General features: G+C 44.3%; 1 protein-coding gene across 1 annotated transcript in view; it reads right to left on the reverse strand.

Annotated features, from left to right (window-relative positions):
• Positions 1–20,869, reverse strand: part of LOC310795248 (amyloid-beta A4 precursor protein-binding family A member 1-like) — a gene marked incomplete at both ends in the record, with an annotated part of 36,967 nt that extends 16,098 nt beyond the window's left edge. Inside the window, 10 exons of the mRNA XM_083657308.1 lie at positions 1,832–2,065; positions 2,686–2,772; positions 3,459–3,491; positions 9,775–9,920; positions 10,490–10,529; positions 11,446–11,577; positions 11,665–11,817; positions 15,323–16,555; positions 18,645–19,030; positions 20,581–20,869. Coding sequence (XP_083513434.1) covers positions 1,832–2,065; positions 2,686–2,772; positions 3,459–3,491; positions 9,775–9,920; positions 10,490–10,529; positions 11,446–11,577; positions 11,665–11,817; positions 15,323–16,555; positions 18,645–19,030; positions 20,581–20,869 — 2,733 coding nt within the window. The remainder of the gene's footprint in view (positions 1–1,831; positions 2,066–2,685; positions 2,773–3,458; positions 3,492–9,774; positions 9,921–10,489; positions 10,530–11,445; positions 11,578–11,664; positions 11,818–15,322; positions 16,556–18,644; positions 19,031–20,580) is intronic.
• Between the last annotated feature and the right edge of the window lie 6,617 nt (positions 20,870–27,486).

Genomic DNA, 27,486 nt, shown 5'->3' on the forward strand with positions numbered 1-27,486 from the left:
TGAAAGACTGACCTATAGACTGGGCTATTAGCTGGGCCTGGGCGAGGGAGAGAGAGAGAGAGAGACAGACAGTCAGACAGCCATGATGAAAGACTGACCTATAGACTGGGCTATCAGCTGGGCCTGGGCGAGGGAGAGAGAGAGAGACAGACAGCCACGCTGAAAGACTGACCTATAGACTGGGCTATCAGCTGGGCCCGGTTATTCGGTTATATAAATGTGCTTACCGACATAGATCTGATTTTATTTTTATTTATTTTACTGATGGATTACCAGATTGATTTAGAAGTAATACAAAATAATTTGTCAAACACAATCAGGATATGTCTGAATGTCAGAAACAGCGGTAGCCCCGTTTCTCTGCTATTCTCACATCAATGTGAAATGTGTGGAAACCATCCGAACCAAAGTGGAGACCTCTGAGTCTGAAGGCGGGACTCCAGCCTGTCAATCAATAAACCTGTCACTCACTGACTACGAGCAGTGGGAGGCGGGTCGTTTTATCTGTTGGTGGAGATTAGATTATTTTTCCTCCTGAACTCACAGAAAAAGTCCACCTCCAGTCAGTGTTTCCACATGTTTAATGGTTGATGTTCTTTTTCAAACCCTCTGTGGGCGCTGGTCATCTGATTCTGTGCTACACTATTTGCGTAAGCTGGCCGGGCCGGACACAGTAAGCTGGCCGGGCCGGACACAGTTTTCACGGACGTACCTCCGCAAAGAATCGCCACATTCCTAATGCAGAACAACACTCTCAAGATCTCTGCAACGGATTCCAAAACGGATCGCACCATTGAAATCAGCGTGAGTCGTACATGCGAGCCAGATAGTGTTTCGGTCACTCAGTGGTTGTTTTGAGCTCGACGTAGCTTAGCACAGCAGGCAGCACAACAGTACGAGCGTAGCTAACAGCTAGCTAGCATCCTGAGAGCACAGCAGGCAGTACAACAGTACAAGGAGTGTAGCTAACAGCTAGCTAGCGTCCTGAGTCAGAATCAAATTGTCATACGTGTAACTATAGTTACGCTAATACGTAATCGTCCCATTTTAGCAACTAACTTAAATTTTTGAACTTGAGCACAAAAATAAGTTCTTTGTCAAAAAATATTTGCCGAACAGGTTAATCAACATTGTCAGGACATGACTCTATTGACTCAGAAAAATATGAATCTTAAAAATGTCAAAATACACTGGAGGGTCACTCAAATCTGACACATCTGATAAGTTGTGAAAACTGTAAACAGTGCAGGCATTCATTGAGTTTGACAGTTATTGAGAGTTGATTTGAGTGAAGTTGTGGACCAGTGATGTCATTCATGCACAAATTGCATCACTGGTCCACAACTTAACTCAAATCAACTCAATCAACTGTCCAACGAAATGAACGACTGCAAAACTGTTTATAGTTTTCGGTAGGGGTGTCACGATACGATATGATACACGATATTGGGTTCACGATACGATACGATATTTTGACAATATTTTTTTGCGATCGATTTGTAGTTGAGGGGGCATCCTCCACGCTAATTTGAGTAATTTCACGATTTTCATCCTCCGTGTCCGTAACGTCCCTCGTCTGTTCAAACAAAGCAATGAAAAGGAGAGCGAGCATGCAATCAGATGCAGATCAGTGCCACCATGTTCAGCTTCTTTTTCTCGCGATATGAGATTTCATCTCAACGATACATATCGTCACATTTTGATATCGCGATATATCGTGGGACGATATATTGTGACATCCCTAGTTTTCGGCTATACTACTGATTTTGTAATGATACAAAGCTGGTTGAAAATCAGACTGTTCCTTTAAGCGAAGTCCGGGCAGACTTACATCTTCGGACTCGAACACGTGGCAGATCATCCTGTACAGCCGCCGCTCGTCGTGGGACATGGTGGCGTGCTCGGCCTCGTCGTGGGACATGGTGGCGTGCTCGGCCCCGCCTCGGTCCAGCTGGTCCTGGGCGCTCCTGGAACGAACCATCTTCCCACGGGCCATCAGCACCACCATGTTGCCTATGTCTGCTATGTAAGAGATGGTCCTCAGGGGCAGGTCCATTATAGACTCCTGTTGGCAGGAAAAGACAGGAGGGACTTTTTATTCCTCCCAGAGGGAACTCATTGAGCTGCCATCGTCTCTTCCCTCAGGTTATTTACAGCAGAAAGTTTTAGACAAAGTTTTTAAACCGGTAAAGATGCCACATCTGCTATATAGACGCTTTTCACAGAACTAGGCATCAGTTCCTAGGCTCGTCCGCTGCACGGCCTCGCCCGCCCTGCAGCTCGCCGAGCTGGCCCTGGAAATAAATGCATTTATCAAAAAGAAAAACATTACATGACAATCTACAGGTGTCTTGTGCATCATTTTATAGCACATTACCATCAGCATGACCCCACAACACCGGTGGGATGAGCATGAGTGAGGTTGAAGCGTGTCACATCCTACATGAGACATACATGACATAGTAGGTCTACAGGTACATGTTTGAGTTTGCTTCATCATGGAGCACAGACAGAAGCAGCAGGTAGGGTGACAAGCCAGACATGTTGTGACGATGGAGCCTCTCTTCCTCCGATGTGGAAGATGCATTCAGTATTCCACTAGAAGTTATTTATGGGTAACGTAAGCTAAGATAAGGTACATTTTCCATCAGTATTGTAATAGCCAACAGGGCAATATGATGATACCTGAGTGTCTGCATTGAGGACTTTGATCCTCTGTGTGGACATGAACAGATCCACCTCCGCGGTGGGCGGAGCCTCCGCGTCTGGACTCTGCAGAGAGGCAACAAGGAAAGAATCCTGGGTGAGGAACAGCAACGTCATGGAAGAAGGGAGCAGGCTTCACCACAACTGTCTTAGTCCATTGATACCTGATGCAGCATTTGTGTGTGTATCCCTTTAAGACCACGAACCGTCATACGCGGTTCGCGGTCTTAAAGGGATACACACACAAATGCTGCATCAGGTATCAATGGGTTAAATCCTTGTATTTCCAAAATATCAACGTTTCAGGAACTAAGACAGCCGTGTTTTTAGCTTACCGTCAATCGCTTTTTCAGTATGTTTTACATTTAATTCAGTGTCATAAACATATAACTGTAGTACTTTAAAAAAGTGATGTTTTTTGTGCTACCTTATTGGATCTGAGAAACAATACAGTATCTTTCATCAGAATAGGAATCAGCTCAATCATCACATACACAAACAGAAATGAGCTTCATAACAAAGCCACGCATGTAGCAGGTTGACAAAGTTCAGAATGGAATAACTGTGCAAGAATGTTTATCTGCAAGAATTTATTTCACCACATTTCAATTTGCAGACTGGTGCCATAAAAGCCTCCTTATCTAATGTTGCATCAAATAAATAGACATTTGTAAACAGACGTGTCATCTTTCACATGAACACATGAAACTTTACACTCAAGACGAGAGAGACAACAGCTCAAAGTATCCCACCTTCTTCCTGTTCTTTGCCTGCTTCTGAGCTGCCTGCAGAGATCAGAGAGCAAAGAAGAGACTCAGAGAGACAGCAGCCAGTTAACACAACACAACACAGCACAACACAACACAGCACAACACAACACAACACAGCACAGCACAACACAACACAGCACAACACAACACAACACAACACAACACAACACAACACAACACAGCACAGCACAACACAGCACAACACAACACAACACAACACAACACAACACAGCACAACACAACACAGCACAGCACAACACAACACAACACAGCACAACACAGCACAACACAACACAACACAACACAACACAACACAACACAGCACAACACAACACAACACAACACAACACAACACAGCACAACACAGCACAACACAACACAACACAACACAACACAACACAGCACAACACAACACAGCACAACACAACACAACACAGCACAACACAACACAACACAGCACAGCACAACACAACACAACACAGCACAACACAGCACAACACAACACAACACAACACAACACAACACAACACAGCACAACACAACACAACACAGCACAGCACAACACAACACAGCACAACACAACACAGCACAGCACAACACAACACAACACAACACAACACAACACAGCACAGCACAACACAACACAGCACAACACAACACAACACAGCACAACACAACACAACACAGCACAACACAACACAACACAACACAACACAACACAGCACAACACAACACAGCACAACACAACACAGCACAACACAACACAACACAACACAACACAGCACAGCACAACACAACACAGCACAACACAACACAACACAACACAGCACAACACAACACAACACAACACAACACAGCACAACACAACACAGCACAACACAACACAGCACAGCACAACACAACACAACACAACACAACACAACACAACACAACACAACACAGCACAACACAACACAGCACAACACAACACAACACAGCACAACACAACACAACACAACACAACACAACACAACACAACACAACACAGCACAACACAACACAACACAACACAACACAACACAACACAGCACAACACAACACAACACAGCACAACACAACACAGCACAACACAACACAACACAGCACAACACAACACAACACAACACAACACAGTAGAACAAAGAAACACTGTGGACAGTCGCCACTCCAAATGCGATGTTGAGGGACATTAAAGGTGTGGTGTGTGTGTGTGTGTGTGCGTGCGTGCGTGCGTGCGTGCGTGTGTGTGTGCGCGTGCGTTTGTTTGTGTGTGTGTGTGTGTGTGTGCGTGTGTGTGTGTGCAGGAGGTCAGTGCTGTTTCACTGTGTATCACATCTGACAAAACATTCCTGCCAGAGGTGGATGGAGCAAAACATTATGGAAAGTTTCCTCTTCATCAACGTGACACAAGTTTCCCCGAGGAGACGAGCAGACTGAAGCATCACTGCCAGCTGTTTGTCACATCACATGTCTGTCTGCCCTCTCTCCAATACAACAGAACTGGATGGCACTTAGCTTGTGCTGCTCAAAGCGACAAGAAAATACATTTGAAAAACTCAACAGCAATGTCTCTTTCCAGAACTCATGAGCCGGTTACTCAAGATAATCCACAGACCCTGTTGTTGTGAGCTGCTTCATCTAGGAGCCATTTTTCTTTCGATCGAACAACACACGCTAAAATAGAATGCAAACATCTCTACGGCTGATCTCTCCAGAACGGAGCAACTCACACCAAAACAATCGAGATGGATAAATAACACTACAGGTAAGAGGAAATGTATTGTGATGTATTTTTGATTTTAGGGTGAACTGTCCCTTTAAAAAGAAAATCACTTGACCCTGCCTGCTCACCTTCATCTGCTCTGATACTGTGTGATTAAAGTGGATTTAATCAGCTTTGATCTGATTCCCACAACAGTTTGTTTAGTTTAAACAGAGTTGCCCCTAATATTTCGTACTTATTAGTGTAGCTATTTATGGTAACTAAACAAATATACCATCACTATGTATTTAGGTCACTTCCTCTTGTTTCTAGCCTTGAGAGGCAGCTGGATTCACGCGAAATCATGAAATCACGATCACACAATAACTAACTGCTACTAAACTACAATTTTTTTTATTGTTCTATTTATTTATTTTTTCCTCTGGCTGAGAGAGAGAGAGTCACAGGAGAAGGACGCACGCACGTCGCACCTTTTTGCTTGTAAAGTGAAAACGTACTAATATAGAGCCGAACTCTCTTGATATAGAGCGGAACTCTCTATTTTATTTTTGTTTTATAGTGTTTAAACCATAGGTTTAAACCCGCATCACCCTCCTTGCTAGGCGAAGAGGCTAGTACCAGCCCCGACTAGGCAAACTGCTAGCGTGTAGCAGTTTTGGTTTTATTGTTCTATTTTAATTATTAAAGTGTTTTGATATGCTGTTGATTTCTTTATTATTATTATTTTTTTCTCTTTGTGTGCTATGCATTGCTTTGCTGCTTGTCTTTCAATGATTTTTTGTAAAGCACCTTTTGCAAATTTGACTTTGACTTTGACTTTGACAATGACAATTCCATCTTGCCACGCCCCAATCTATCGGTTTGACCCCGAACCACCAGTGGTCCGCACCAATCAGCATCCTATGAGGCTCCCTTATTTCCCCCCGTTTTTCTCCCCAATTGTAGACCAAAGGAGGCACTACTGCAGCAACCAGGACACATACCCTTAATCCAGCTTCCCACCCGCAGACACGGCCAAAGTTTGTGCCTGTGTGGATGCTGGACCAGGCCGGAGGAAACACCAACCTGTCACCCTCGTGTTGGTAACGAGGGATCAATCTGTCGCTGCACTACCCAGACGCCCCAGCATTCTTATGATTTTGTGAGCTTCAAATCACATGTTTCTACGTATGCACTGAGCATCAAAGATTTAATATCCCATCTGGCAAAACTGTAATGGACTGATTATCTTTTTAAATATTGAACCCAAAAAGGTTCTTCAAAAATAATGTAAATTTAAAAGATCATGAATTCAGTTCAAATGTATTGGAAATATTGAAATTCAAGGATTAGCTAAATTATCAACGCAAATGTTGAATCTGCCTTTGACTGTTTGGTCTCAGCTTACCGTTGATCAGTGCAACGTTTTTTCCTTTTCTCTGTCCAGTGCAGAACCCAGGGTTTAAAAATAACACTGCCCACCACCAACATGCTGCCTGGAACTGGGAAGTCTGTCAACCCTCCCAGCCAGGTAGCCAGTCTGCCTCCCATCATCTACTCTAAGAATAGAACCCGCTGCACAGCTCAGAAAGGAAGCTGGCTGGTGAAATGATGCATGCAGAAGACACTGGGTCTGAATTTCCACTCCACAGCCAGACAGATCTGCAGGTAACAACCCATATCAATCAACCAGTCAAGGTTGTCAGGAGAACAATTTAGTCCCAGCCTGATATCAGAGTGAACTGTCAACTCGTGACTCTCCATTTCCTTCTTCAGTCAGACAACGCCTCGACTCTAACTGATTTCCATGGGGAGGGGGATTGGATTTCCCCTCACCAATCACCTAGCCTGGGAACCTAACCAATCACTAGAGACCTAGCCTGGGAACCTAACCAATCACTAGAGACCTAGCCTGGGAACCTAACCAATCACTAGAGACCTACCATGGGAACCTAACCAATAGAGACCTAGCATGGGAACCTAACCAATCACTAGAGACCTAGCATGGGAACCTAACCAATAGAAACCTAGCCTGGGAACCTAACCAATAGAGACCTAGCCTGGGAATCTAACCAATCAGTAGAGACCTAGCCTGGGAACCTAACCAATAGAGACCTAGCCTGGGAACCTAACCAATCAGTAGAGACCTAGCCTGGGAACCTAACCAATCAGTAGAGACCTAGCCTGGGAACCTAACCAATCAGTAGAGACCTAGCCTGGGAACCTAACCAATCAGTAGAGACCTAGCCTGGGAACCTAACCAATCAGTAGAGACCTAGCCTGGGAACCTAACCAATCAGTAGAGACCTAGCCTGGGAACCTAACCAATCAGTAGAGACCTAGCCTGGGAACCTAACCAATCAGTAGAGACCTAGCCTGGGAACCTAACCAATCAGTAGAGACCTAGCCTGGGAACCTAACCAATCAGTAGAGACCTAGCCTGGGAACTAGGGGTGGGGGAAAAAATTGATTCACCTAAGTATCGCGATTTTTAATGTCACGATTTTTTGGATCGATCTTTTATTCCAGAATCGATAATCGCAAATTAAAAAAAAAAAAAAAAAAAAAAAATTTGGGTGCTTGCAGTCAGGCCACTCACTGAACAGCAGGCCAGGCGCCGCCTACTGGTTTACTAGTGGTTTTATTACTTTATTAGTTAGTCTGAAGTAATAATTACACTTCAGGGTTAAAGTGGGTGCATCTCATTGTAAAATTGGACTTCAAACGGCCCAAATCTGGCTTCAAACGGCCCAAATTTCACGCGCGTTGGCCCATATCGGCCTGGCCTGCTTGGTATCTAATGCCCGGCCTGAATTATGATCCCAGTCCGCCCCTGTTTTTAACTATATCGCCCAGCCCTACTCATGATATATAATATACAGTCTCTAGTGTATGATTCAACTTTTCCCATGTTCTAATCTAGTGTAAAAAAGCAAACAAACTGAAAAAAGAAAAGAAAAAAATAAACAAAAATCGCAATAAATCGTAATATCGAATCGCAATAATCGTAGAATCGCAATACTTAAGAATCGCAATATAAATCGAATCGGCACCCAAGAATCGTGATAGTATCGAATCGGGAGATAAGTGAATCGCCACAGCCCTACTGGGAACCTAACCAATCAGTAGAGACCTAGCCTGGGAACCTAACCAATCAGTAGAGACCTAGCCTGGGAACCTAACCAATCAGTAGAGACCTAGACTGGAAAACCTGACAAATCTGCAAGCTCCCCATTGAATAAATCCATTCAAAGCAGAGTGCTGTCCGCATTTCAAAGTAATTGGTGCTTTTAATCGATTTAGAACAGCCTCGATAGCAGAACAGCCTCCATAGATTAAGAACAGCCTCGATAGATTTAGAACAGCCTCGATAGAACAGCCTCGATAGATTTATAACAGCCTCGATAGAACAGCCTCGATAGATTTATAACAGCCTCGATAGATTTAGAACAGCCTCGATAGATTTATAACAGCCTCGATAGATTTAGAACAGCCTCGATAGATTTATAACAGCCTCGATAGATTTAGAACAGCCTCGATAGATTTATAACAGCCTCGATAGAACAGCCTCGATAGATTTATAACAGCCTCGATAGATTTAGAACAGCCTCGATAGATTTATAACAGCCTCGATAGAACAGCCTCGATAGATTTAGAACAGCCTCGATAGATTTATAACAGCCTCGATAGAACAGCCTCGATAGATTTAGAACAGCCTCGATAGATTTAGAACAGCCTCGATAGATTTATAACAGCCTCGATAGATTTATAACAGCCTCGATAGATTTAGAACAGCCTCGATAGAACAGCCTCGATAGATTTATAACAGCCTCGATAGATTTATAACAGCCTCGATAGATTTATAACAGCCTCGATAGATTTATAACAGCCTCGATAGATTTAGAACAGCCTCGATAGATTTAGAACAGCCTCGATAGAACAGCCTCGATAGATTTAGAACAGCCTCGATAGATTTAGAACAGCCTCGATAGATTTAGAACAGCCTCGATAGATTTAGAACAGCCTCGATAGAACAGCCTCGATAGATTTATAACAGCCTCGATAGCAGCGTTAATGATTGAGAACTTCTGGGCCGATATGATGTTTATGTTTTTTCCATTAGCTATGCTGTAGTCAGCTTTCCCCCAAACAGTGGAATTTCCTAGCCTGAATGGTACTTTCAACACACCATGACATCGCCAAATTTCCTAGGCGCACTTGAATGCATCACAATGTGATCAGTGTCAGCATTCTTGAAGTCCAGTTCATTTCTCAGTTTTATTGGCTGTTTTATAGGTTATGTGTGGTATTATAGTAATGTTACTAACTATTGAATCTTCTCTGAATCTGCAACTGCTGTCCAAGTCAGACTGCAGAGCAGGTACCATCACAATATTTAGCCAGCGCAAAATTGATGCAACACAACAGATCAACATCAGCCACTGTCATCTTATTTGCAAAGTCTGATGGCCGTCACAGTCACAGTTTGGGAATCACTGATCCAACTCAATGTCAGACAGACAATGTGTAGATGTAAATGCGAGACTAAAGCAAAGAAAAGTTGTGATTGACTCTCACCCTGACTCGGCTCATGGCCTCCTGCGCCTGCTGCATGCGGGCGCTCTTTGTGGGCGTCCTCTCCGACAGCAGGTGGGTGGAGCCAAGGTAGCTCGCCGCAAAGATGATACCGTCAATCAGGTCTTCAGGGTCACACGGCCCTGGGACTTCACAGATCAAACGCACACGTTAGGAACATATGTGCACACGTTAGGAACATGTGTACACATGCTACATGCTACATTCACACATGCAATTTAAAACATGCTAAACCTGTGCCAATGATCGAATAACCCAAGACAAGCACTACAATGATGTAATAACCCAAGACAAGTACCACACCCTCAAATTCACATTCTGCATAACTTTTAGCAGATAGCAAAGTGTGCTTTTGATTTGGCACTGCAGATGGAAACTAGCAAACTGCTATAATCTGGTGCAGAGAATCTTTTCACTTTGAGATCAATGTTATCTTTTGCACATGGTCCCTGAGAAATAAACTAAACTAGAAAAGAACATGCGTACACACACACACACACACACACACACACACATACACACACACACACACACAGATACGCACACACACACGCACACGCACACGCACACTACACACACACACACACACACACACACACACAGATACATACACACACACACACACACACCAAATAGTAAGTTTTACGAGACGAACAGTATGTAGATGCAGATCAGAATGTATGCGAGTGCCACTCACCTTCCACATATGTGGGAAACTGGGGCAGAGATCTGCGTATCTAGAAAGGGAAATAAAAGGCAAAGTATATCACCATCTAGCCTGACTCTGCCAGATGGGGCGGTATTGATTTCACAATGTTGTGAACTCAATACCGCCCCATCTGGCAGCATTAGGTTAATCACCATTAGCCAGTCACATTTCTCCCAGCTCATTCTTTTGCTGTCAACCATTGACAGTAGACACGCCCACTGGCAGATGAACACGTTGGACAATGTTGACTTTTCATCTTGTTACTAAGAAACCGTCAAGTTTTGGTTCAAGCCAAAAAGTGAATTTCACAAAAATGTGTTTAGGGTTAGCTATGGAGAGATGTTTCCTTTGAGACCAGCAATTTACCACAAATATCACACTCTGAAGTCAACTTGAGAATACTGTGCTTCTCCAACCTTTTCATATCAAGGACCCCTAAACTGACACAAATTAGACCACAGACCCCGATTTGATAAGATTTAGTTCCATGTCAAGTCAAATCAAGTCCAGTTTATTTGTATAGCCCTAATTCACAAGCATGGGGCTTCACAGAAAATATATCTAGCTAATTCTAGCTGACACAACAGTAGCAAATTACAGTAGTAATAATAACACATTGAACAATCTGATAGAGAAATATAGAAAAATAAATATAGAAATGTAGAATAGAATGGGTGCCATGCTTTAGAATACTGGGGGAGGAGAGATCAGGAAGGGAGGAGGTGGGGAGGGTGCAGGGTGCCATGGTCCCCCATCTGATAAGATTTAGATGGTTTATTACAGAAAGTGTATGAAACCCATAATCATACATTATGTCATTGTGCTACTTATGGATGGAATTATAGTGAAAATAAATTATTCCCCTTTTTGCTGGGGACCCCCTCAAGGACCCCTGGGGGTCTCCAGATCCCACTTTGAGAACCACCTCTCTAAAGTGCACTCACCTCTTGGACGGACGGCTGCTGTGGAGTTGGAGGGGACTGTGGCTGGACTGCTGGCTGTGTCCGTGGCTGCTGAGGCGCTGGAGGTTGATGTTGACGCTTCTGTTGTTGTTGTTGTTGTTGTTGTTGTTGTTGATTAGGCAGCATGTGGGCGTACGGTTGTGGTTGTGGTTGTGGTTGTGGTTGTGGTTGTGGTTGTGGTTGTGGTTGCGGCGGCCTTGCAGAGTCCCTCTGCGGAGCCTGGTGGCCTTGGTTGTGTTGGTGATGAGGTTGGTGATGCGCCCGGGATGACTCCGCCCTCTCCGGACTGACAGGCTCCCGAACCGGAGCCGAGGTGTAGTGGGCCGGAGACTCAGACACCGACTGAGAGGGGGACTGAGAGCGATGGAGGGAGAGAGAGGGAGAGAGAGAGAGAGTGGGAGAGAGGGAGAGAGAGAGAGAGAGAGAGAGAGAGGGAGAGAGAGAGAGAGAGAGGGAGAGAGAGGGAGAGAGAGAGAGAGAGAGAGAGGAGAAAACAGGCTAGTATGAATAGTATCATTCCTTTGAAAAGTTGCTATACATACATACACACAAATCAGATGTAGCGTAATTGAGTAGCTTTTTGTGTGGCTGTTTTTTAAGTGCTTTTTCAAGTCAAGAATTGTCACTTTTGCATAAGTACATTTTGTAGTGAAGTGTAGGCCTACTTCCCTAATCCCACCCACATGTTGTGCTCTGCATAAGCAACAGAACGTGGACACTGGACATGTGACATGTCATGTGACAACACTGGACACTGGACATGTGACATGTCATGTGACAACACTGGACACTGGACATGTGTAAAGTGACAACTTGTGGAGTCATTCAAACAGTCAGACAGAAGAGAAGAGTGCAGCAATCTGGCTCGACTTTGTGAACTTTATTTTTACGAAGAGCAGAGTAATCTAGCTTGACTTTGTGAACTTTATTTTTGTAAATTTCAAATTTTTCCCAATTAAAATAATGTAGTTTGAACTCTGTCCACTCGTCCTTTTAGAATTGTGTGCAAATGATCACATCTAAAAACAAATCTTTAAAAAAAAAGTAACTCTTTTTACATTTTAAATGAGCTGCTTGTTACTTTTACTGTGTAGCCTAGATTTATATCAGCAAAGTAGCAGTACTTCTTCTACCGGACCTTCTAAAACTCTTATCAGCACCGGCGATACATGAGGCAGGTTTTGGGCAATAATCAAGTGACAGAAATGAGAGCCAAAGTGATAAATCTGTGTAAACGCCACACCTGGCACACTTCCTGCCACACTTCCTGGAAACAATCAAATCTGATGCAATCAATGATGCAGCAAATCTGATGCAACTCCCTGGGCAATGTTGCCCACATCAGCACTGCCCTGAATCTTGGCCTGCATATAATTAGCATATCATTACCCTAACCTGCAACATCATTACCCTAACCTGCATATCATGACCCTAACCTGCATATCATGACCCTAACCTGCATATCATGACCCTAACCTGCATATCATGACCCTAACCTGCATATCATGACCCTAACCTGCAACATCATTACCCTAACCTGCATATCATGACCCTAACCTGCATATCATTACTCTAACCTGCATATCATTACTCTAACCTGCATATCATTACCCTAACCTGCATATCATGACCCTAACCTGCATATCATTACCCTAACCTGCAACATCATGACCCTAACCTGCATATCATGACTCTAACCTGCATATCATTACTCTAACCTGCATATCATTACCCTAACCTGCATATCATGACCCTAACCTGCATATCATTACCCTAACCTGCAACATCATGACCCTAACCTGCATATCATGACCCTAACCTGCATATCATGACCCTAACCTGCATATCATTACCCTAACCTGCATATCATTACTCTAACCTGCATATCATTACCCTAACCTGCATATCATGACCCTAACCTGCATATCATTACCCTAACCTGCATATCATGACCCTAACCTGCATATCATGACCCTAACCTGCATATCATTACCCTAACCTGCATATCATTACCCTAACCTGCATATCATTACTCTAACCTGCATATCATTACCCTAACCTGCATATCATGACCCTAACCTGCATATCATTTCCCTAACCTGCATATCATTACCCTAACCTGCATATCATGACCCTAACCTGCATATCATTACCCTAACCTGCATATCATTACCCTAACCTACATATCATTACCCTAACCTGCATATCATTACCCTAACCTGCATATCATTACCCTAACCTGCATATCATTACCCTAACCTGCATAGCATGACCCTAACCTACATATCATTACCCTAACCTACATATCATTACCCTAACCTGCATATCATTACCCTAACCTACATATCATTACCCTAACCTGCATATCATTACGCTAACCTGCATATCATGACCCCAACCTGCATATCATTACCCTAACCTGCATAGCATGACCCTAACCTACATATCATTACCCTAACCTACATATCATTACCCTAACCTGCATATCATTACCCTAACCTGCATATCATGACCCTAACCTGCATATCATTACCCTAACCTGCATATCATGACCCTAACCTACATATCATTACCCTAACCTACATATCATTACCCTAACCTGCATATCATGACCCTAACCTGCATATCATGACCCCAACCTGCATATCATTACCCTAACCTGCATATCAGTACCCTAACCTGCATATCATTACCCTAACCTGCATATCATGACCCTAACCTGCATATCATTACCCTAACCTGCATATCATGACCCTAACCTACATATCATTACCCTAACCTACATATCATTACCCTAACCTGCATATCATTACCCTAACCTGCATATCATTACCCTAACCTGCATATCATGACCCTAACCTACATATCATTACCCTAACCTGCATATCATTACCCTAACCTGCATATCATGACCCTAACCTGCATATCATTACCCTAACCTGCATAGCATTACCCTAACCTGCATATCATGACCCTAACCTGCATATCATTACCCTAACCTGCATATCATGACCCTAACCTGCATATCATTACCCTAACCTGAATATCATGACCCTAACCTGCATATCATTACCCTAACCTGCATATCATGCCCCTAACCTACATATCATTACCCTAACCTGCATATCATTACCCTAACCTGCATATCATTACCCTAACCTGCATATCATGACCCTAACCTGCATATCATTACTCTAACCTGCATATCATTACCCTAACCTGCATATCATGACCCTAACCTGCATATCATGACCCTAACCTGCATATCATTACCCCAACCTGCATATCATTACCCTAACCTGCATAGCATGACCCTAACCTACATATCATTACCCTAACCTGCATATCATTACCCTAACCTGCATATCATGACCCTAACCTGCATATCATTACCCTAACCTGCATATCATTACCCTAACCTGCATATCATTACCCTAACCTGCATATCATTACCCCAACCTGCATATCATTACCCTAACCTGCATAGCATGCCCCTAACCTACATATCATGACCCTAACCTGCATATCATTACCCTAACCTGCATATCATGACCCTAACCTGCATATCATGCCCCTAACCTGCATATCATTACCCTAACCCTAATTTTATTGATTTTGCTTTTATATATTTTACATCTTTTATTATGTTTATTCATTTTATTCATTTTATCATTTTATTCATTTTATCTGATTTAATTGATTTATTGTTTTTAGCTGGTTACTCCTCGGTACTCTGTACAGCACTTTGGTCCTCCTCTGGTTGTTTTAAAGCGCTTTATAAATAAAGTTGGATTGGATTGGATAACCTGCATATCATGACCCTAACAAAACAAAAAGCATCAATGACTTGGATACGAACATGGCAGGTGGGGGTGTGCTGTGGGTGTGCGTCCTCAGTGGGGCTGGCCTCCTGTCTCATCACCCAGATGGGCTCCACCGGCTGGTCGGGTGTGTAGGGCGAGCGCACCGTCTTCGTCTTCACTTCCTCAATCGCCTCCTTGATGTCTTTAATAGCCAGACTGATGGCGTCTCCTCCTGTGCCCTTGACCGCCTCCTCCCCTGAGAGAGCCAGCCTGGCCTGCTCCTCCTGGGCTTCGCCTGAGCTGCTCCGCCCCGACGACGGGCTCTTCTTCACCTGGGCGTCTGCTGCGTGCACGTACACCTGGGCGTCTGCTGCGTGCACGTACCTGGGCGCCGGCCCCAGGCTCCTGGGAGGGGGGCTTCCGTCGCCGCTGTCTCCGCCCTCTCCGTCCGACTGGCCGTCGTAGTGGTGCAGTCTGCTGCCCACGGAGCGGCCCTGGCAGGCTGGGGTGGGATACGGGCCACGGCCTCGGGCCTGCCTGGGGGCAGGGGGGGCAGGGGGGGCACGCTTGGCGGGGGAGGTCGGAGCCCTTTTTGGTACATTCTCCTGTCTATGGCTGGAATAGGGCTCCTGGCTGGGCTCCTGGTGCGCCTTGCCTGGCTCAGACCTCCTGCCCGTTCGCCTGCGAGGCTCTCTGTGTAACTCTGGGTAGGACGCCTTCAGAGGCTCAGGGAAGGAGCTGGGGTAGGATTTGGCGTAGGGCTCAGAGTACGACTCGCTGAGCGCTTCAGGGTAAGACTGCTCAGAGTACGACTCGCTGAGCGCTTCAGGGTAAGACTTTTGGTGGGACTCGGTATAAAAGTCTGCATAGGTTTTTGGATAGGAGTCCGTGAAGGACGTGGAGCGAGACAGCGAACGGGAGTCAGAGCGGCCCTCGTCTTCCTCGGGCAGCGGGTCGTCGTCGTCGTCGTCGGGCGGAGGGCTCTCGCCGGACCGGTCCAACCGGGGGAACGGGGGGGTCTCCGGGGACGAAGGGGGGCTCGGCGACCGGAGGGGCGGCGGGCTGTGGAGAGGTCCGTCCATCCCGAGGGAGGTAGCGCTCTCTGTGTCAGAGCACAGGTCACTGATCTCAGCTCCCTGGGTCGCATTCTCCTCTACCGCCTCATCTGTCACTCTCTCCACAGGCTCCTCCCCTCTGTCATCCACTGTCTGTGTGTTGTCATGACTACAGTCAGAGTGACAGTCCCCATCTTCCTCCTGCTGCTCTCCCTCCACTTTACTCTCCTCCACCTGAGGAGAGGGGGTATTTTGAAAGGTTCTTGTTAACGAAAAATAACAAAATAACGAAAAATAAGTGTGAAAAAAACGTTTTCATTAACTGAAATTAAAATTAAAATTAGGCTTTACAAAAAAATATATAACTACCTGAAACTGTATTGTGTTTACAAAACTAACTAAAATAAAATAAAATCATAGAGAATGTCTTTAATTTGCGTCTTTGTGAATTTATTTCATACATACATGTACATGTACACACTGACTGACACGCAGTCTTTTGTGGATGGTTCACTTCACTTGTGGTTGTTGATATAAAGCACTTTAGATAAATCAACTACCGTAAATTCCGGACTATAAGCCGCGGCTTTTTTCCCGTTTTTTGGCCTTTTTTGCCCCCTGCGGCTTATATAACGGTGCGTCTTATCTATGGATTTTTTTCCAAAAAAAAAAAAAAATCTCTCTTTTTTAGCACTCTTTCTAACTATAAATCCACTTCTGTTTTAATTTCCTCTCTTGCCCTCTTTTAACAACATAACATAACATAACATAACATAACACAACACAGGTAAGCAGAAAGAAAAAGACGAAGCAATCACGCCATGAATGAGGAAATGACTCACCTGCTGGAGGCTGGAGATACACGCTTGGGCTAAACTTTTACTCCGTGAAACACTATCGATTAAGTCCGACATCGCTCAGAGGTTTTGAGCAGCTTGAAAACAAGTTTGAAAACGTGCAGAAGTCCATCCACTCACTCACTAAAGAAACTAAGGCAACCGTGAACAGAGTTTATAATGCGGAAAAGCGCATCCGCGCACTGGAGGACAAAAACAACACAGTGAGTCCGAAAATGGATAAAATGCAAAATCGAAACCCTGCACACGCAGGTTGATGACTTAATCAGCAGGAGTAAAAGAAATAACATTCGCCTGATCAATGTAAAAGAGGAGCTGAGATTGGTGACATGGACGCTTTCGTGGCAAAATCCTGTGTTACATCCTGGACCTGAAGGAAGGCGAGAAACCACCAGAGGTGGACAGGGCACACCGGGCGCCTCGGCCACGTCCAGACCCCGGCCTGCCACCGAGGGCCATCTTCATCTGCCTACTCCGCTGGCCCGACCGTCAACTCATCCTCCAGGCTGCGGGGAAGAAGCCCCTCACCTGGGAGGGTACGCGCTTTTTCGTCCCAGGACCTCTCCGCGTTGGTGCAACAGAAACGCGCAACATACAACAGCATCATCGAGTCAATGGATATCGCTTTGGCGTACTGTACCCAGCGAGACTCGTCATAACCAGACCGGACTATCTTTAGCACTCTTTCTAACTATAAATCCACTTCTGTTTTAATTTCCTCTCTTGCCCTCTTTTCACCACACCGCGGACACTGTGTGCCCAGCGGCGGAACAAGAGCTCAAAGTGAAACTGCCGAATATCTTTTGAGTTGGACTGGTCAATAGTACTGTGAGTAACTAAAATAAAAAAATAAAAAACGGAATTCTCTCTTCTTTAGCACTCTTTCTAACTATAAATCCACTTCTGTTTTAATTTCCTCTCTTGCCCTCTTTTCACCACACCGCGGACACTGTGTGCACTGTAAAAAAAACAAAAAATACCACAATGTGTGATTTTGTCTGGGGATTAGTGACCTGACTTTTGTTTTGTTGAAATGTTAATAAATGGGAGCTTCCCCAAACAGCCATCAATTCCCGACAATCCCCTCTGTGCACGAAGCCTTACATATGGTAATTAAACATCAAAACACCCGCGGCTTATAGACCGGTGCAGCTTATAGAAGAAAAAAATAGTCACCTTTGAAGGTGCGGCTTATAGACCGGTGCGTCTTATAGTCCGGAATTTACGGTAGTTCTGTCTCAAGTGAATTTTAAATGTATGATCTTTTGTTGAGTTTTTATTACACAAAACTTTTTATGAGCTTTTTGAATCTCGCCCGACAAATTATGACCAAAAAACAGACTAAAACTAACACCGAGACTAATAAAAACTAAACTAAACTATCAAACCCGCTTTAAAAACTAAATAAACTGAAATTGAAAACAAAGGGGGTCAAAACAAATGGAAAAATGCAAAACTACATTAACCTTGTTGTGTTGGTGTTGAAGCTGCAGGTCGGGGGTTTGGGGGTCGGGTGTGACCTGCGGGTGGGCGACAGCACCAACCGACGGCCTATCAGGAGACCCCCTGTCCTGCGATTGGTCCGTCACAGGAGCATGTGATGAACGCACCTCCGCTGGACCTTCTCTCTCGTCCACACCTGGTGACTGTCTCTGTAGCGGTGAAGAATCCTGCGTCTCTCTGATTGGCTGCCTCTGCCTGTGAGCTCTGACGCGGGGGTTGGGGTCGCCCATGCGGCGGTAGCGGGTCACACCGGCACGCGGCTGCTGGACCGGACGAGGCTCCGTGTCGGGACCGTCTCCCTGCTCCTGCCTGGATGGGACTGGAACTGTTGAGGGACCCTGATCTAGGGCTGGGCGATATAATAATAATAATAATACATTTTATTTCGAGGCGCCTTTCAGAACACCCAAGGTCGCCTTACAGTGCATATAAAAACAGTTTCACGTAATAAGAACATGTACATATTAAAAACAGGGCAAATTACAGCAGGAGTGACATTAGAAGCAGAAGTGACATTAATTACAGGGAGTAGGCCAGTTTGAACAGGTGGGTTTTGAGGTGGGATTTGAATGTTGTGATGGTGTCGGACTGTCGGATGTGTGGGGGTAGGGGATTCCAGAGCTTGGGGGCAGTGCAGCTGAAGGCCCTTGCACCCATGGTAGTGAGGTGGTGTGAAGGGACAGTGAGGAGACCAGCAGTGGAGGAGCGCAGGGAACGGGAGGGGGTGTAGTCGTGCAGGAGGTCAGAGAGGTAGATGGGTGCTTGGTGGTTGAGAGCTTTATAAGTGGGCAGGAGGATTTTGTAGTGTAGATATGGACAAAAACAATCATATCTCAGTATTTCTAGGGTGAATGGTGATACACGATATATTTCTCTGTATTTTCTATACCTCAATATCAATATTGTAGGGATGACTATTGGTGCTTTCACAAAATATTTTATATTATATTTTTTTAACAATAATCATCAGTAATGTGGATATAATGACTAAGTTGGTAAAGGCAAATAATAGAACAGCTAATAGAACAGCCTGGTAAGTTCAGACAATTACATCACTTTACTGTAATGTAGCCTTTCAAATGAAAAGCAGTGTTTCCCATACATAAGGGAATTTGTGGCGGGCCGCCACAAAAGGATTTTGACCGCCACAAAAAGATGTTGACCAAAAAACAAAAACATTTTTTTTTTTTTCTTTTTTTTTTACAGTGCACCTGAACGCAACATGCAAGATACCCGCTGAATAAGTGTCCAATAAATGTTCATGTCATTCTGGCCAATACTTCTGTTATAGCATTTCAGTCTGGAATATGGAATATCTTTCAATAATCTATGATTTAGCTGCTAAATTGTCAAATACCGCCATCTGCTCGCTACCCAGGCACTTATGTATGTACTTAACCTAACTAACTTAACCTAACTAACTATCCGGTGTGCACAACATTGTCAGCCTAAACTCCGGCTGACACCCCAAAAACCTGCAATCCGCTACAGAAAAATGTATATTGTTTGTTTATTAACTGGCCCCTCGCCTTCTATCATTTCATGAAAGTGGCAAAGCAAGTTGAGTATCCCTGACCTATAGGGAGAAATTTAGTTTGTCATTGTAAACCCACAGCACAGTAATGATGACATGTTCTTCATAGATCTAGCCTTTTAATTTTGCTCTTAAGCTTTCTCAAAGTACACCAAATTCATGCATTTTACTTTAAAATGTTTTAAAAAAATCTTGCGGGGGGGCATACCCCCGCACCCCCCTAGGGGGTCTGCGGTCCCCCACCACAAATACTCTAAATCCTGTGGGAAACACTGGAAAAGACAACACTTATGCCATCTTACAATATTACGATTTCGAGAATATCTACTCTCATATCACGATATCGATATATTACCCAGCCGTACCCTGACCCTGACTTTGCCCTTGTCCTGTCGGAGGTCGTCTGCGCTGCCGCGGGGGTCCGCGAGCCGCTGGTGGGTGGTGGTGTGATGGAGGAGGGGGGTGATGATGATGATGGTGGTGGTGGTTCAGTTCTCCATCCTGGTTGAGCATCTGACAGGGCCTCCAGGAGCGCCTGATGGGGGGTTCTCCCGCTGGGGTCCCGTTGGGCTGTCGGCAGCGGGGAGGCGCCGCGCCCGCCTGGTGCTCCTCCCCTTCAGCCCCCGACCCATCTCCCTGGTACCTGTGGCTCATGGCTGGAGCGAGACTCTGATTCTCAGAACATGCTCCTCGTTTCTCCAAGGAAACCCCACTCAGCACCTGGGAGAGACGGGGGGGTGCAAACAGAAAAGAGTCAAATTACACAGGCAGATGGCAAAGCAGGGGTAAAAGGTGAAACATGAGGGTATATTGTTATCATCAACAATAACAATAGTAGTAGTAGTTGTTGTTTTGTTATAGTTATTATTATTATTACTTTATTTATATAGCCGTTTTCAAAACAAAGTGTTAGAAAGTTACAAAGTGCTTCAAAGGAATAAAAGTATTGCAATTCAATAGGATCAAGCATGGCAGGTGTCACCATGATCAGTTATCTACTGGTGGAAAACATTTAGGTCGCCGTTTATTTTGTGATGATATTGATATGATCATATTGTACGATGCCGTGCCGTGCCATGCCATGCCATGCCATGCGGTGCCGTGCCGTGCCACTTATTGTCCTCCTGAGGGGATTTCATTTTTCAAATCTGGCACAGAGAAGCATGGGCAGGGCAACTTCAACATTTAAGAGTTAACAATGTTAAGCCAACATTTGGCCAAATGTTGCACGAATCAGCCCAGAGCCTCCACAGTTTTACATGCAATTTGGGCAGCTTAACCAATAACAAAACTAGTAGTATTGGGGATCTGGTGGGTTCCGATTTTTTTATTTTATTTTATTTTTTCAAATGAGAAACATCAAACTGATATATTAATACTATCTTGATAATCCACCTTGCGGGCTTGGTGGTCCACTGACCACATAACATCAATTTCAACAAGGCTGCTTTTATGACAATGTGGTACTTAAGTTGTATTGCTTCATCAACTTAGCATTGAAAATTTATGAGCTACTGTGCTGTACTCCCATAAGTGCACACACACGCACACGCACACGCACACACACACACACACACACACACACACACACACACACACGCACAAAGGAGTGTGTTACGGCAATGAGTTGGCAGCCATCATACTGTAGATAAGAGCGTTCAGGCCCGGCACTGTATTTCTCTATACTGCTAATAGCTAAAGCTAAATGGGCGGGGGGGATTCATCTGGGCGTGCAGTGCACTTTAATCTGCAGCACAGACACTTTCATCTGCAGCACAGACACTTTAATCTGCAGCACAGACACTTTAACCTGCAGCACAGACACTTTAATCTGCACCACAGACACTTTCATCTGCAGCACAGACACTTTCATCTGCAGCACAGACACTTTAACCTGCAGCACAGACACTTTCATCTGCAGCACAGACACTTTCATCTGCAGCACAGACACTTTAACCTGCAGCACAGACACTTTCATCTGCAGCACAGACACTTTAATCTGCAGCACAGACACTTTCATCTGCAGCACAGACACTTTAACCTGCAGCACAGACACTTTAATCTGCAGCACAGACACTTTAATCTGCACCACAGACACTTTCATCTGCAGCACAGACACTTTCATCTGCAGCACAGACACTTTCATCTGCAGCACAGACACTTTCATCTGCAGCACAGACACTTTAACCTGCAGCACAGACACTTTCATCTGCAGCACAGACACTTTCATCTGCAGCACAGACACTTTCATCTGCAGCACAGACACTTTAATCTGCAGCACAGACACTTTCATCTGCAGCACAGACACTTTAATCTGCACCACAGACACTTTCATCTGCAGCACAGACACTTTCATCTGCAGCACAGACACTTTCATCTGCAGCATAGACACTTTAACCTGCAGCACAGACACTTTAACCTGCAGCACAGACACTTTAACCTGCAGCACAGACACTTTAACGTGCAGCACAGACACTTTAACCTGCAGCACAGACACTTTAACCTGCAGCACAGACACTTTAACGTGCAGCACAGACACTTTCACCTGCAGCACAGACACTTTAACCTGCAGCACAGACACTTTAACGTGCAGCACAGACACTTTAACGTGCAGCACAGACACTTTCATCTGCAGCACAGACACTTTAACCTGCAGCACAGACACTTTAACGTGCAGCACAGACACTTTCATCTGCAGCACAGACACCAGCATCCTCCAGCAGCTGGCAGATGGCAGCGGATGGGAGGAGAATAAGATAAGTGAGGGAGAGGAGGATGAAGAGCAGGGAGAGGTGCCTCTCGGTGCCTGAACGGTGCCTGAACGGTGCCTGAACCGGTACTTTTTACAATTTAAATTGGATTTAAAGATGTTTTTTTTTACGAGGATTTCAAACAATATTATGTGTAATGAATGAATACCCTGTTAATGTGAAGGGTGAAGGGGCGTGCAGAGGCTGTTTCTGAGCACCGGAGCGCGGCTATTTCACTCAGCAGCTCAGGCATGGCATCTAAATTAGATACCTAAATCTGCGTTGCGATTCGGTACCGGTTGTACCGGTTGTAAAAGTACCGGTACCAGTGGTACCGGGTTGCGGTACCCAAACCTAGGGAGAGGTGGGGCAGAAGGAAAGGGAGGGCCTAGCTACTGTATCTGATAAGAGCTAACAGAGAGAGATGGAGAGGGGGCGGGGCAGCAGCCACTCTGAATACTAAATAACCTCTCTGAGTCATAAGCACACTTTTGATGTTTATTCAGTCTGACTAACACTACCAGGAAATCCATCAGTTGTAGCCTAAACGTATTCCAGACTTTAATGACACCATTCAGGAAGGAAACCAGAATGCATTCTTACTCTCTACTTTCCCAAAGATGTGAAAATAAAGATTGTGGAGTGAGAGGTTGGTCTCATATGAATAATATTATAGTTTGTAAGTGTAGGAAAAGAGTATAGCTTAAGGCTGGTACAATGTTTCATCAACTGGCAAAGACAGAGGCCAGGGCAGAGAGGAGCTGTTATCTTAGTACTGCTGAAGAAGGAAGGACATCAGATAAAGACATGATCATGTATGGTGTTCTTCTAAGAGTACAATACAGACAGATAAACACATGCACTTATCAGGGTGTTATGTTCTAAGGAGTAGCAGTCTCATTACAGGCAAAGACATGGCTCACAGGATATGAGAGATTGGTGGACATAGAATGGGCATTTTTTGCTCTGCAAAGCTACAGTGTGATGCACTGGGGAAGGGGGGGATAAATAGCTCCAAATCGCCCCAAATGTTGTTGTCGACTTGTTTAAGAATAGCAGTGCTAATCAATCTAAACACATTTCACATCCTATATATTCTTCACAATAAAAGCATCCTGTTAGTTTTTCAGAGGAAAGCTTTTCATATGAAGGAGCTGCAGCAGGAAATCGCAGGAACATGTGACCGGGGTGTGGAGTGGAGTGGGAATGAGGGAGACACCATTCTCGCTATTAGAAGTCAGTGTAGCATGATGATTTACAAAGCTTCTCAAATAATTAAATAAAAAGACAGATAAAATAATGACATATTATAATAGTTACAGATTATAATAGTGACATATTATAATAGTTACATATTATAATAGTGACATATTATAATAATTACTTATTATAATAGTGACATATTATAATAGTGACATATTATAATAGTGACATATTATAATAGTGACATATTATAATAATTACATATTATAATAATTACATATTATATTATAATAGTGACATATTATAATAGTGCCATATTGGGCCTTTGAAGAAAGCAAAAGCATCAAGCTTGTTTAAGGACAGTACAAAAGCTTTTTGTTATGGCTCCCCCGCATGATTCATTAAAGCTGTGTTCATCAGGGAAAGTGATTTGTCTGACCTTAATAATCAGAAGAATTCAATGTGAGCTGCTCTACTGTAGAACAATAGGCTATCCCAGAATACCAGGGTCTGAATGAATGAATAAATAAATTAATTAATTAATTAATTTTATTTGACAGAATGTTAAAATACATAATGAATAGAAGGAGGCCCTTAGGCCACCACAACCATATGCATGTATAAAATTGTTGTGGAATTTTCACACCATAAATAAAGTCCAGGAGACTTATTTTCATTGTGGTCCTCATTTGTAAAGAAATAAAAAAGAAATAAAATACTACACTATAAAGCAAGGAATCTCTGTCTGCAATTTGGAAGGCATTGAATCGGAAACCAATCAGAACGCGGCTTTTTGGTTAGAATGGTGTGACCTCATTGGATGGAGCTGGACTGTGCTCTGCCAATCAGAGCCTGCACTGATGACTGATGGCGGTGCACAATCCAAATACTGTCGTGTTTGGTTTGCAGCTGGAGATCCTGTGCTTCATACCTCACGACGGTAAGGTAGCGCTAAGCATCGGGGCGAACGGGCACTGCACTAGTTTTATTTCAAGTGAATTTTGTAGGTTATTTTGTTCATTGCACTGACAATTCAGCCTTCTGCTGCTATGTGTACAATGTGAGCTAACCTCTGTTTACCTCTGCAAATTGCAATAAAGCATAAATCATAATACCTTCACATATCTCGATAACTGTCCTGTCTGATCAACGTCACACTTGGAGTTGGCGGGTGGATTGCTACCTGAGGATGTGCACTGTCTGATTTGGTGGAATTTGGACACGTGTCAAGTTCAATATTAATACACCTACAGGCTACACCTGTACAGGCTACACCTGTAGTACAGGCTACACCTGTAGTACAGGCTACACCTGTACAGGCTACACCTGTAGTACAGGCTACACCTGTAGTACAGGCTACACCTGTAGTACAGGCTACACCTGTACAGGCTACACCTGTAGTACAGGCTACACCTGTACAGGCTACACCTGTAGTACAGGCTACACCTGTACAGGCTACACCTGTAGTACAGGCTACACCTGTAGTACAGGCTACACCTGTACAGGCTACACCTGTAGTACAGGCTACACCTGTAGTACAGGCTACACCTGTACAGGCTACACCTGTAGTACAGGCTACACCTGTAGTACAGGCTACACCTGTAGTACAGGCTACACCTGTACAGGCTACACCTGTAGTACAGGCTACACCTGTAGTACAGGCTACACCTGTACAGGCTACACCTGTAGTACAGGCTACACCTGTAGTACAGGCTACACCTGTACAGGCTACACCTGTAGTACAGGCTACACCTGTAGTACAGGCTACACCTGTAGTAGCCTGGTAAACCAGCCCGTCACGTGAACTCACATTTCATTTGGTTCTGCGTGACGGTCTGGCCCCAACTCTTCACCCAGTCCTTAGCAGGGGCGGGAGCATGGGCGGGCGTAGTTGCCTTGACAGACAACTCCTTCAGCCAATCAGCGTTGGATCCAGTCAAACCCAAATCCACTCGGGAGAATGGCAAAAACACGTTTTCCGCCGAGAAACTGCGCGGTTGCGGCGATAATCCTGTACTTGTTTAATTGTTGTTATTGAGCCTATTTCTGCAATAACTGCACTTTATGGCTGTTTAAACTAGACAAACGCTGACATTACTCGTCGAGACGATCAGGCAAGGAGGCGGCCATTATTGTTTTGTTAGTGCAGTGCTAGTTGCGTTCCTGATTAGCCAACTTGCGCTGTCAATCACGGCGCAGTCGCTGATTGGCTCTTCCGCTCTGCAGCTTCTGTTAAACACCCTCCCAGGCTTTGGGGCCAGACTGTCACGCAGAACCAAATGAAATGTGAGTTCACGTGACGGGCTGGTTTACCAGGCGACACCTGTAGCAGGCGGCGGGGCGAACAGCACACTGTGCAGCAGCGGTTTGAACGGGCACTGCACTACTGTGTTGGATATTAAAACAGAGCTCGATTTAATTTTGTTTAGTTTGTTTGTTTTACGATCAAATGTTCTTAAGATGTTCTAATAAACCCCATTGAGGTTTTTTTTTTTTTTTTTTTTACTTCACAATCTGTGATTTCTCCCTTCATCTTTCTTATGATCTTATATGCACAGTGACATAAACTATAAGAAGATGAATACAAAGTCTCTGTGAGTGAGCAGAAATTGTGTTCGGCCACAGCTATGCCATTTTACATGTGAATCGGTGAGATCGAGCTGAATCTTTCAGGAAGTGGAAAGAGCACCCCCTGTGGGTGACCTAACAGAGCTGGATTTTTTTAATTAGGTAATTAGGGCCAAATTCATGGCTGCCCAGCCTCCACCGCTCACACAGGGACGCACATCAGTGTAAGGATACTCCTCTAACAGGGGTGGGCAACTCACTCAGAGTGGCCCCTAGGTCCATTTCCAACTTTTTCTTTCTTTTTAACAAGGCAGACATTTTTGGTTAGGTTAGGTTAGGTTAGACCACCAAAATCAGTTTTTATTTTATTGTACATCCCAGAACATGGCGCTAATGGAGTTAGCATTGTCCATCCACATACTGTTTAACGTTAGCATTTGAGCTAACGCTATTGTAACAAACTATATCCAGGATGCACATTACACAATGCAACATTACTAATCTGATTAATATGACATATTTGGGTGATGTACCCCATCAAACTGCTGTAGCGGGCTGTTTTAAAGCTAGAGCAAAGTTTCTGGTGTCATCTGAATGGAAGAATTACGAAATTTGAATATGAAAAATATAAATTGGATAATAATGATGACCAGTCCTTTTCATCAAAAGTAGCTATAATTGGGAGTGATGGTGTTACAGTAGTAGGCTACTGATGAAAGTGCACGGTCACAATCTGGCCCTCTGGTAGCG

This window comes from Poromitra crassiceps (genome assembly GCF_964638095.1).
Source record: "Poromitra crassiceps genome assembly, chromosome: 21".
Classification (NCBI taxonomy): Eukaryota; Metazoa; Chordata; class Actinopteri; order Beryciformes; family Melamphaidae; genus Poromitra; species Poromitra crassiceps.